This window comes from Dufourea novaeangliae, unplaced genomic scaffold, assembly GCF_001272555.1.
Source record: "Dufourea novaeangliae isolate 0120121106 unplaced genomic scaffold, ASM127255v1 scaffold124, whole genome shotgun sequence".
Taxonomy (NCBI): Eukaryota; Metazoa; Arthropoda; class Insecta; order Hymenoptera; family Halictidae; genus Dufourea; species Dufourea novaeangliae.
The window spans coordinates 3705990-3719101 of NW_015374010.1; the positions used below are offsets into that span (position 1 = coordinate 3705990).

Genomic DNA, 13112 nt, shown 5'->3' on the forward strand with positions numbered 1-13112 from the left:
ATTTTAAAAGATAAATTTCTTTTTAACATTCTTTTCACATTTTTAAGTGTTGAATTATCACTTGCTCGAACAGGACACCACGAATGGTCTTTCCATTTATTCATTTCCCTTTCTACTTTCTTACATTCCTTAATAAAGAGATTCACCTCCGAACAGATAATACTGAAAAATCTACCACAACGAAACGAACCCAAGGTCAATCGTGGTCAAACTAAATTCTGAGTGCAAAGGATTAAACGCGATCAGTGCAAACTCACCAGCATCACTCTACTCATCCGAATACTTCAAACGTGCGACCGCGACAGAGGCATTCATGCGGGGACATTCGACCGTTTCATAAATATTACCGTTAATATCAATGAAGGGAGGGCCTAGACGCTCTCTGCTTTAACCTAGCTAAAAGCGCTTGCTCCCCGTCGTCCTCCGTCTTCGACAATATTCCCCGGAAGCTTTCGGACCTGTACTTGTCCCTCAAGAACGTCCTCCTCTCCTCTTTGTACTTTTCTATTCTCTCTCTGCATTGGGGATCACCCAGGTCCAAGCCGCCGAGATTCTTCAGGTTAATCTTATCGGAGTTATTCGACGCGTTCGACGCAGTCCCAACATTGGGCGTGGAACTGTGCTGCGAGTCCTCGCAGGCTTGCTTTACAGGCAGCGAAGCTGCCTCGGTCATTTTATTGAACTTGGCTTCATCTAACGATCGACTCAAAGACGCCCTGGTGGCCCTTGCGTGACGCGCCCTCAAACATGGCGGCAGATGCGGAGTATTTACCGGAGGTTCCTCTGACTTTCCCCTAGCAGTGTCCAGTTCCTGCCTCATCTTGCGCTCCCTGACAATTTCCCTTCCTATCTCCGAATCGAAGCTTCTTCTATCCTTGCTGCTCTCCGTGTCGAATCTTCTTCTTGTTGAAACGGACAGGTCACTGCCCACCATTCCACCGGACAATCTCTGTAACGCTAGTTCCTGTAGTATCGCGGCGGTGTCTCGAAGGACTATGGAATCATCCACTGGGGAGGACGCATTGGAGAAGGTACAGGACGAGTTCAAGGACGTGGTCTCGGATGCACCCTCGGGCGAGTGTGCTATTTCACTGGGCTCCGTAGCGTTCTCCGACGGTATTACCTCGATATGCTCCCGCGGCTGGGTACTCTTCAGACTGTTGCATTTCGAATTCTCGTCGGCGTGTTGATACTGTTTGTGCTGTTGACTGTTCTGAGCTGATTCCTTTGGTGAGACGTACTCGAAGCTTTGGCACTTTTCCGGCTTCTGATTCGGGCAACGTTGTTTGTTATTGTCGGTGAGAGATAGATCGAGATCCTTCCTGTTCGATTGGCTCGAGAATGAACGTCGCTCGCCCGTAAACTGGGGCTTGTGGTGCAGCTGCAGGGAACGTCGGACGTCTTGCTGCAGGAAGTCCATGTTTCTCGAAGTTCGTTGAGTGTCCTCGAACATTTCGTCCCTGCGGACTTCATCCTTCACGGGGTTATCGTTTCTGTTCAATGACTTCGTATTGTCCAACTGCGTGTAACACGTGGATACCTCGTGTTCCATGTTGTTGGGTTTCTGATTCAAACGGATGTCCGTGATACTGACGGTGCAAATCTTCTGATTTCCGTTGTCCTGGTCGTGTATCGAAGAGATATTCGAGTAATTGTTCCCAGACTCGACCAAACCGAAATTCGCTTGACCATCGAAGCCTCTGGATGTCCTCTGAGCGGTACCATTGTGTTCATCGAGTTCCCTATCGGTAACGTCGAAGGTCATCTCTCCAGACTCCTGAGGGAGGATTGGACTTTCAGTCAAGTCGCTGACACCGATGCAAGACGTGTCGGTGTCCACGGTCGAGCCCATAGTAAAATCCAGAGAGGTCCTAGAGACGTTCTCCGACATTGATCTCAGCTGCGGCGCTTCCGTCGCTATTGCGCGATTCACTGTCCCCTCCAGAGGATCCTTGGGACTGCTCGAATCACTGGTAGGCGTTGTGATAGAGCTGGTTCTTTCGACTATCACCCATTCACCGGAATCATTGGTGGTCGATGCCATCTGCGGTGTTTCGGTTGTAGTGAACATCTTGTCAGAGCTATCATAGATTACAAAGCCGGAGTCTGGCAGATCATCGATGGTCTGCTCGTAGGACATCGGGGAATCGAGATCAGTGGCACTCGACAAAGGCATACTTTGCATTTCATTTCTGTGTGCGTTACAATTTCCAGCCAGATTACCGTCGTTCTGGGAACCAACAGATTTACTCGAAGCATTATTTTTTCGTACATCCAATGCGTCTCTGTTGTCGCTGTTGGACGATTTGCTCTCGTCGGTCGGACACGCGCTCGATCTGTTCCCGGCGTCCTTGCAGGGGGACGTTCTCTTATTCGATTCTATGTCACTAGAGTGGGACACTAGCCTATCACAAGATACCATCTCCTGGTCTACGTCTGATACTCCTAAGTTCGACTCTTTCGACGTCTTCTGAGCCTTGGAAGACCCTTTCTCGTCGTACAAATCTACGCGTTTCTCGTACGTCATTAGTCTCTCGCAGGACTTAGCGTTACTCTGCCCTTCTAAGTTTATGGATAACCTATGACTAGGGTCGGATGATTTATCGGAAGACACGCTAGTTCTGTTCAGTTTGTTCGCGTTGCTTTGCTCGTCATCGATCTCTAACGGTAATGTGAAGCTTCGGAAACTTATCCTAGGACTGTTGGCTGGGATGGGTGATGTAGAATGCGGGGTGCCGTGCAATGTGGCTGGGGTAAGTGGCGTCGATGCTTCGGATAACAATGGAAGGTACCCTGGCGTGGGTAGAGAGGATGGGGTGTCCATACTGTGCACGTCTGCGGATACCATCACCTATAAGTACATAACAATTAATTAATACGTCAACCGATATTACAACATATTATATGCTTCCAACAAACAATGATTCAAGAGTTTAAAAAACTGATAACATCTTTGAACCACTACAAGGGCCATGTGAAATTGTACGTGAATATAATTACAATTCCTTACACAATACATCGCTCCTTCGTACTTCTTTTCTTTGGTTAATTAAAATCTAAAATAATTCTCTACCTGATCAGGACTTTGGCTATCAATGAAGCGCAATTCGACGTCGCATTGCAGTCTTTCCTCCAGTCTCGACCTTTTTCTCTTTGATCCACCGGTGTTAGCAGTGTTCTGAGCCCCTTCCAGTCTCTGCCGTCTCGGGGATGCCTCGACCGATGCTACGCCTCCGCTCTCCTCCTCGGAGAACATTCTCATTTCCCGTTCCTCCAGATCGAAGTTAAGTTGTATCTCGGAAAGGTCCAAGGGCGACGTCGGGTTCGGCGCGTCCGCCAAATGATCGAAATACGAGTCGTGCGACACCGAACGACTGTGTCCGCACGGTCTGGCTGGTGGTGGTCCCAACAGAGGACCGAGACTGTCCTCGCCATCCAAACTGTCGGCGCTCTTCACCGGTCTCAATCGTCGCAACGAATTTAAGGAACTTGGCACCGTTTCTGTTTGAGGTGGCGTGCCAACCTGTCGCGGTTTCCCCCTGGCACCCAGACCACCCCGACCGAACAAAGCCCTCCAGTTCAACGAGGGCGAACGTTTCGAGCCGTTTCTCTTTCGCGGCAGCTCTATGACCGTGTGGTACTGTAATGATAACCCAGCTGGACCGGCGCCCACTTCTATGTAATCCGGCTCGCCCCTCAGACTTCGGTTCCGTGCCTCCTCCAGGCTTAGTAATCTTGCGGGTGTCGTAATGGCCAACGATTTCGGCCGTCCGACCGGACCGTCCCCGAATATTAATTCCGCGTAACAAACTAAAAACTCCGTGACCACCGCCTGCACACCGACCCCCTGGAGCGCCGCCACGCCGCCCACTTCCAGTTCCTTGCACCTCAGCAGATTCGGAGCCCAAACTATGGCGATGTTCCGTGGCGTCATACCGGTCTCCGTGCCGCGGGCTGCGACTCTGACTAAATGGCGCATAAGATATTCTAAAGTTCTGAAAATACGAATGAATTTTAAGTGTATTGCATGTTTAAAACATGGTACACAAACGAAAGAGTACAAAACAGAAATTAAATTCAGGGACAATCAGTTCGTGAACTCCATCGAGTTCACGGATTCTCATGTGATTCAAATGTGATGTAGTCTATGTGAAATTAGGCGAGGAACATGTGCCGTTATTGCAAATGACAGATCGGGGTTGTAATCTTAGAATTCGGATACAAATGTGTTCAGAATCCCTAAAGTCTCCTCTACAAGATACTTGTTTATGCACAGAGAGTTTTTCTCCAATATAGTCACTATGTATTGGTAGATCATAAAAGTTTACTGATTGGGAGTCTGGAAAGTAAATACATTTTCCTCTAAAGTACCTGTAGTGAGGTGGTGGTAATTTCCTAACGGTATCCCTCATCCGCCTTAACCTCTCCGCGTCAGTGTTAGCCTGAACCGCGCTAACGAAAGTAGAATAAAGCTGGTATGTACAGAGTGGATTCGGTAGCTCTCTGAAGTACATTTTCAATAGGGACGCCACCGAGTGGATGTCCTGTAAAATACTTTCATCGGAATGCAATGCAGGAACACGATCCTCGTCGAACGCGTTTCGTAATCGTTGAATGTTCGACGTCACGCCGCTCAGACGGTATATGCCGTCGACCAGCCCATGATTCTCGATGAATTCGGCGCAACATGTTAAAACGGTAGGCACTGCAATGATAAACAGTATTAGACTAATGTAAAACGTTTATGTTGAAAGTAATTTGGGTATTGCTGAGGTTACTATTGTGATTAATAAACGCTTGTAACGGCTATTTAACGAATGTACAGTAAGGACTCGTTAGATGCTTGCAAGGTCTTCCCTTCTTTATTTGAATTATTTTTTCTTTGTTATCATCATCACTTGTAATTTTGTGAATATTCATCGAGCCCTTTCTGTATTTCACAAGACACAGCTGCGGGATTTGTGTAAGGGCTACTTGGATTTTATTATCAAAGGACTTGTAAAATAGATGCACGTACCATCTTGTCCCGAATTTAACAGATGTTCCCCTAGATCACAACCAAACACGCGTTCCTTCAAAATTCCCGACTGCTTCAGTCGCCTCCTAGATGGTCTATTCAGTATAAACGATCTGAAAAAGGCGATCAGCTTCCCGTGCTTCCTGAACACCGGTTTCACGGGTAACTTCGATCTGACTGTCGTCGACACGGTCAAGTGTCGAGGAACCTTATCCCCTATCACGGCCACACACTCAGCTGGAAAGAATCCCACTGCGAAACCGTGCTTTCCGCGCCACCATGTGCTTTCCCCTGATGGAGGCATGTCTATTACAGAGATCATGTCTCCAACCTGAAATTCATAACCGTGTACATTTTACAATTGAGGTTAAATAAAAAAATATACAGCAAAATTTAATTGGCGTTTGTTAAAACTTTGATTTCTATGTATTTTACACCAAATTTCCAGTCTAGCTATAAGATTATGTCTTATTCCATTCCTAATGTACTCATTTTTCTCAAAAATAAAGATCAATGGAAGAGTAACCCAATAGGATTTGTATTAATGAACAACGAATTTAAAAGAATCAAATGTCAATCATTTAAGAGAATACATCTAAGACATCAGTTGACAAAATCTGTTTGCAAGAATCACATACAACACTTGAGAAAAAAGGGGTATGTACCTACATTTTTATGAATAAAACTAGTGGACAAAAATCATTATCTACACTACGTCACACAATGGTACGGTGGAACTGTCAATGTCAGTATAAAGGTGTAGACAAAACGTGCATATTGAAAGGGAATACTACAGTTGCAGTGGAATATTGTAGAATACTGTAGACCACTGTAGCTACTGTAGAAAACTGTATACCACTGTAGCTACTTCAGAATACTGTAGACCACTGTAGCTATTATACAATGCTCTCCACTACTATAGACTAGTATAGAATACTGTAGACTGCTGTAGTCTACTATAAACTACTATAGAGTACTATGAACTACTATGAACTATTTTGGGCTACGGTGAACTATTGTGAATTACTGTGGGTTGCTATGAACTATTGTGGGCTACTGTGAACTACTATGAAATACTGATGACTACTATGGACTATTATGAACTACTGTAAATCATTGTAGACTACTTTAGACTACAGTATACTACCCCAGCTACTGTAGAATACTGCAATTCTTATCTATTGTCTTGAGTTTGTTGCGGAAGCTCACCTGGAACGAGATTTCATCCGGCGCCTGGGCCACGTACGGTCTAACTGCATAAGCCGCGGCTACCGCGGGCGTGTTAATGGGGCATGAATCTGACTCTGGGACGAGGATTCTTCTTCCTCTATTATCTAGCTGCAACCAATTTAACACAGGACCGCAATTTAGGCCTTCATGATTTAACTGTGAGAACCGATTTAAATAGTCCCTCAGTATATCACAGGTGGTTTTCGGCCGAGTATCTGGAAGCTTGGTCAACGAGGAGTACTTCCTGTCAAATATGCAGCGATGCAATTGCTTGTCAAACATAACAAAATTATCATAAGATCGTTGGAGGGTCCAGCATGCATCACCGGATGTGACTCTGACCGCGTAGCTGTCGGAATCATTGGAACCTTCGCTAAGTGAAACCTGCAAGCATATAATTTTTCATCGTTTATTTGTTGCGTGTCACGCGACTAACTTCTAATCCGTTTTCACTTATTCAACGAAATACAAAAAAAAAATATTGAAAAATTAATTGTCGAGTTATTATTCGGTCGTATAAAAAGGTATCGAGATTGTAACTCTTGCAAGACGAACCCGGACAATGTCTGATCCATAACGAAACCAGATGATCGTACTTCGGAATCAGAGTCCAGTCATTAAAAAAAAAAATTAAGATAAAAACATAGACAGTTGTAGAATGTATGAAACCTCTGTTCCTATGAATCATTTTATACTTATCTAAATAGCCCTTAAGAACTATTCACGAAGTGAACGCAAAATTTGTTAACAAGATACACGACATGTAACTGATTCGAAAAAAAATAATTGTTAGAATAAGTGTTTTGATAATCTTCGTGAATAGTATGCACACCAGAATTAAATTAACGAAACAAGAAATACAATAACAGAAAATTGAAAAACCCGTCAGAAATGTAATTTCCAATACCTGTCTTCAGTATCCTCGTTCGATCTTTCAAATTTCGATCCAAAAAGGTACGCATTCAATTTAAGAAATTCAAGGTCACAAATAGGTTATTTTAAGAAAATCGTTTCAGCATCATATGGTTCCTTCGATACAATGTTACTTTTATATAAAACATTTTTTGGAAAAGACATACTTTCGAAGTTATTCGGAGTTAGACAAGTTATGTGACACACCCTGTATATATATTTTCAAATTGTCTCGTTTTTCGTGCATATGTTTTATTCTTAAGAACTATTTATGCAGTTGGCTCAGGTGTTCGAGAACGCAATGAATTAATGATCCGCAACTGACCTCCAAGGAACTGAGCTCGACGTGTTCGTAATGAAAGTGGGCGCACTCGTCCAATTTCGGGAACCGTGCGATACTGCCCATGTTGCTGCCAGAACTGACCGGCGTGCTGAAATCGTCCGTCCGATTACATCCTAATCCCTGTATCAAATAGAAATATTCAGTGTTAATTTCCGTCGTCGCATCGTTATCAATGATGGATCCTGAACGTAGATCAACACGCAGTTTGTAACTAGACTGCGAACGTTCATGCAAATTTTCATTCTCGTACAGTATTTTGGAACAATCAGATACAAAAACGAATTTACTTCGCATATTAGGGATCACTAAAATTAAGAACAAATTAAATGTATTGATAACTTTTAATGACATATGAACCGTTTATATTGAAATTGATGTAAGTCTACTGTTTTTTGTTTGTTTAATTGTAACTTATTTGTATTTATATGTAACCATAGTAACCATATCAATTTTATCGAAATTGGATTCATATAAACGGCTGTTTTAATTCAATGTATTTTGTATATTTTTATTTTCTTCCGCTTGTTATACATTTACTCTAAAATCCAATTATTCGTAACAGTAAGATGGTGCTTCATTTCGATTTGAGTGTATAGAAATAATAATATTCATATTAGTTAAATTTGTATTTATTAAATTCGTTGTGAATTATTTTAATTTATTACCTTAATAATACACTGTGTTACAGAAGCTTAAGTGTAATATTCTTTAATAAATATTGGGTATGTAGACAATATATGATCGTTTGAATGTGTCAAGCTTTTGATCCCTGTACTAAATTTAAAATATGTAAGACTTTCTCAATTGTTTTTATAAGGTGACGAAGATTGGACTTTGTATAATCAAAATAAACTGTTGTGATTAGCAATCTTATGCAAATTATACAGAAATGTAATACCACAGACCCGAAAGTCGATCATTTATTTTCCATCAATCTAAGAACATTCCCATACTCGAGAAAAGAACAAGAAAACTAAACACAATTCAGTTAAAACTTTATGAAGTCTAATTGTGTATTCAATTTTAATTCCACAAAATCATATTCTTCTTATTTTCCATTTTATGTCGCAAAAGACACTTTCTTCTTTTTTTAATTGCATATCAAAGCAACTACTTATATAAACAGTCGATTAAAATGCTATAAACGTACAAAAGGCGTCGTAGAGGATTAAAAATCGAACTTTTACACGCATACGAATAAAACGAAAACGAGCAATCATTACGAACAGTTCGGATGAGTTTATCGGTGCACGTGAGAGTTTCGAAGTCAACGGCACCAAAGATCAGCAACGAGTCACGTCGATAATTAAAAAAAAAGGAGAAAAAGAAGAAGAAGACTTAAAGTGTATACTTATCAGCCGAAAGAAATCACGAAACGTACACGTGAATTTATTCCGGGTTTATTGCGGCCAGGTTTTGTAATAAAACAGTCCATCCTCGATGCGTTAACGTGTTTACGGCTCCGCACGGAAGAAAGTAGCCCGGGAATAAAATTCCATCAAAACGTTTTTTACCCGTGCCATAACGCATTGATTTACCGGCGGACGAAATGTTTACATTTACGGGATCGAGGGCTCGTATTTTTAACCCACTTTTCACACAGCGTGATCCGCGAACAGCTGTATACAATTCGAATTTCAAATGGATTTGATGGAGGACAAGATATCCCTCATGCAACGACAAAAAGACCGCCATTTTTATTAACCCTCGAATGGTGGATCGTTTAACCCATATTAAGTGCCAGTCAGTGAAACAAGGCGATTTTTATACATATAATTATTTATTACTTATAAAAGTGTATAAAAAATATATATAACTGTTTTCAATTTCTTCAAATTTCAAGAAGAAATAGCGACTGAAAACATATTGAGCAAATTTTTGAAATCTTCTTTTATAACTGCAGCATGAAAAAGAGAATTCAGTAATGTAAATTCACTGAAAGAAAATTGCGAATGAAATGTTGCGTTAACCCAATATTGGGTCATAATGGGTTGAAAGGCGATATTGGATCCAGATAGACCCATTATGGGAATGGTGAATTTGTATTATAATGAGGCAGTATCTTCTGGCTCGATTTATCCTTCTTTAGGAATACATATTATGAAAATAAAGTAAAATAAACTGAACGAATGTGTGACATTTTACGGTAAATGTATTAAAATAAGGTGTAATTAAATAAAATTTATTATTCTTCGTTACGAATAATTTAGACTAGAGACTCTGTAGTTGGGTTGAATTACAACTTCCTCTATCGGGTGGAGAAAACATATCCTTTCAAAAAAATGTTTCATCTAATCGACTAACCAAAAAACGAAATCTGATCCATATAATAATACAAAGGACATTATATATTAGTGTAAATTGTGAAATAAGTAAGATATTTGTGACTCAATCTAATATATGTTATATGTATACATATTGTGTTACACGGTCGACATGTATGCATAGATGAGTACAAATGGATTCAGTATTCGTCAACCGAAGGTTAATTGCCACCATTATCGTTTCGTCTGTCATTAGTAGACTGCGCACGGTTATGCATTTAACACGCAAAAGACGTAAATAAACGTTTCAATAACGTTTAAAACCGTTCACGTATTATTATTACCGTGGGGTAAAGCCGCTAGTCCAGGATTTAAACTTCCTTCAAATTGTAACTTTCATATATGTACTAACATTTAAAACTGTGAATTTCCATAAACTTATGCAATCTAGCCATACCACGTCCACATACACATAGGTGACACAGTCCTCAGTTCAATGTTAGAAACTCAAATTTATAGTGAAACACCAGATAAAGCAAATTTAATTAGAACTTATGAGATAAAATAAATTTTCTAAAATAATTCCGTTAAATCTACGTTTTTTTTATAATAATAATACAGAAATAACGTTTCCTTTCAGTCAAGTATCTCGAATAATTTCCCAGGGACCAAAACCTCGAAACTATTTCTCCAATCGGTTCGTAAAAATGAAAATGAGGCGTGGTTTCAGTCGATCGAAGACGTAAACTCGATGAAACGAGGTGCATAAAAGTTCGAGCGGTTTTCGTTCGATCGGCTCGATCGTTGAAAGAGAAATGAGAACCGCGAAACCGACGCGGTTCGAACTTATTATGTAAGTAAGAAACGCTTTAAACGAGTTTCGCCGCGCGTTGCGTCCGCCACTGGCAGAAAATGGAGGCAGTCTGTGAAGGCAATTGAAGGAAGACGGTTCGGATGAATCATCGTGCGTGGAGAATTTAACTAACGAGGGTACGCTGCACGACATTCGGGTCATCGGGTGCGGTTCAAATTTTGTGTTCGGTCGTTCCTCCATTTACATCTACACATTTTCGACGCATACTTTTTTTTTTGTTTTACTACTCGACTGGCGGACCTTATGCATTTGTACTATAGAGTATCGTCTATAATCGTGTAGGCTAAAATGTTTAATGAAGTTTAAAGAGATTTTCAATAGGTCGATGAAAAGAAATGATTTGTTGCAATGTAATTGGATAATTTACAGAAACTGTTTTTATAGGGTGATGGCGTTTGTGGAATGTAAAATGGTCACTTATTTCGTAACAATGTAATATTTTATTTGGAACCTGATAGAATCTATAACTGAGTAAAGAAATATTTGTATCGATGCAGTTTTCGTGAAAATTTGTATTCATAATGAGACCATAAATATACTGTATTTGTATTAAATATACGCAATCTAGATAGAGCTTATTTTCATTCCACATTTTAGATGAGAAACACTTCAGGAAAAGAGAAATCGAAGAATTTAATAGAAGCATAGAGTGTTTAGAAAATGTAGATTAAAATGAAACTATAAATTCATATTTATGAAGTAATTTTCATGGAGATCGAAAGTGTAACTTCCATGTCATTAGTTTCAAATTTCTATTAAAAAAATTAATTCCAAAGTGCCTTTCTAATTTAAAAAAAAACTTGTACAATAACTCATAGATTCGTTAATAATTTCCTAAAAGGAAAAAGAATTCTATGTTTATTGTACGTTTACATTTACTATAATGTGTACACATCGGTAGCCACAAATAATATTTCCCTTCGACTTAAACGAAATAAATACAATTCCCTTTCATCAAATACAATTTAAAATATTCCCCACAAAGATAACCTAATATTATAAATAAAGTGGTTAAATTTAAAAAAAAAAAAATGAACTTCTACGTATTTCTTCACACAATCATTATTTGGTGGTTCTTATTTTTTTACCTTTATTACTGAATTATTGTAAAGTAAATATAAAACAGAATATTTAAATTAACTAACAAAAATTCGTGCACCAATGACGTTACGTAGTTGTTCATTCATGACACTCCGACACTTTCTTATTTTAATCTTGAACCGTCACAGAAAACCGTCGATTCTGCGTTTCGGATCGCCTTGTACAGAAAATTCAGGCCAAATCCGTAACCCGAATGTCGAGCAGTCCCCGCATAAGTAGCAAGCTTACTCATTAACCTTGTCTGCCGAACGCAGCCCGACCCGTCGTTGGTCTTCAAGCTGAAAAAGCACACAGAATCGCGCCTTTCGAATCTCCCTCCGTTGAACGCTCCGACGAACCATTCACAATTTTTTGGCTCTCCGAATTATTTAACCAACTGTGCTTCATGCTCTGGACACAACTCACGGGTTTATCATTCCGTAAATAATACACATTTTGCAATTTCTCCGTGATCTAGTCCCCCAGAAATCGAGTCAGCTGGAATTTTTCAACCGATTCGTGAAATTTTTTATCTCCATTTTTCTCCATTTTATCCATTTTTTATTTCAATTTTACAGTTTTGTGCTTTAAAAATGATGTTGCGTTGTCGCAAAATTGAAAGTTAACTCAACAAATGCACAAATGATGAAATTGAATTATTAGAAACAAAGTGCTATAAGAAAATCACCTTATTCTACTTTTATAGAATAAGTAGGAAAAATCGGTGTTACGATGTATGAGGAGGTCGATAGTGAAAATGGTAAATGGTCAGAATGGAGAGTTGATCGCAGGCCACGAACGACCCACTGGGCACTGAATGCGTTGAAAAACATTTCCCCTTTGAGAAGACGAACGCGTCCCTCTCGGTTGCCAGCTACGAATCAGATTGTATACGGGTTTCGTCGAAAAAATCGGAAGTCAAGCCTATCCTTTCAGCCGCGCACAAGGGACTTCCTCTTTAGCCGTCGGCTGAGTAGGCTTTCAATTATAAGAGCGCTATCAATTATCTCGTTTGTCCAACAAGCTTACGTTTCATTGCCCGCGAACGCCCTGACCTACGAATACGTGAAATAAGAACGTGAAATAGGAACGTGAAAGATGGCGGTTTTACTTCTTTTTCCTGGTCTTTCGCGATATTTACGACGAATTCTACAAGACTGTAATTTCAAGTACAGAATTCACTTAATAATTTTTTTATCACTATTTCTTCTCCCACCCAGCTATGTAATTTTGCAAAGGATAAAAAGTCTTTAGTGTAAAAATTATTTCACTGTTTGATCCTTAATGGGTTCAGAATAAAAACATCATTCCATTTGAAATTATGAAAGATTGGTGTTTTTGTGGTTGCAAAATCCTATTTTTTTCAAGCTCTGGTTTTCTAGAACCGTAATT

The 13112-nt window shown here is 40.0% G+C and overlaps 1 protein-coding gene across 1 annotated transcript in view; it reads right to left on the reverse strand.

Annotated features, from left to right (window-relative positions):
- Positions 1-355: 355 nt before the first annotated feature.
- Positions 356-13112, reverse strand: part of LOC107188341 (GTPase-activating protein CdGAPr) — a 33140-nt gene continuing 20383 nt past the window's right edge. Inside the window, exons 2-7 of the mRNA XM_015576617.1 lie at positions 7485-7622; positions 6227-6631; positions 5018-5348; positions 4372-4705; positions 3074-3995; positions 356-2851 (exon numbers count right to left, since the gene is read on the reverse strand). Coding sequence (XP_015432103.1) covers positions 356-2851; positions 3074-3995; positions 4372-4705; positions 5018-5348; positions 6227-6631; positions 7485-7622 — 4626 coding nt within the window. The remainder of the gene's footprint in view (positions 2852-3073; positions 3996-4371; positions 4706-5017; positions 5349-6226; positions 6632-7484; positions 7623-13112) is intronic.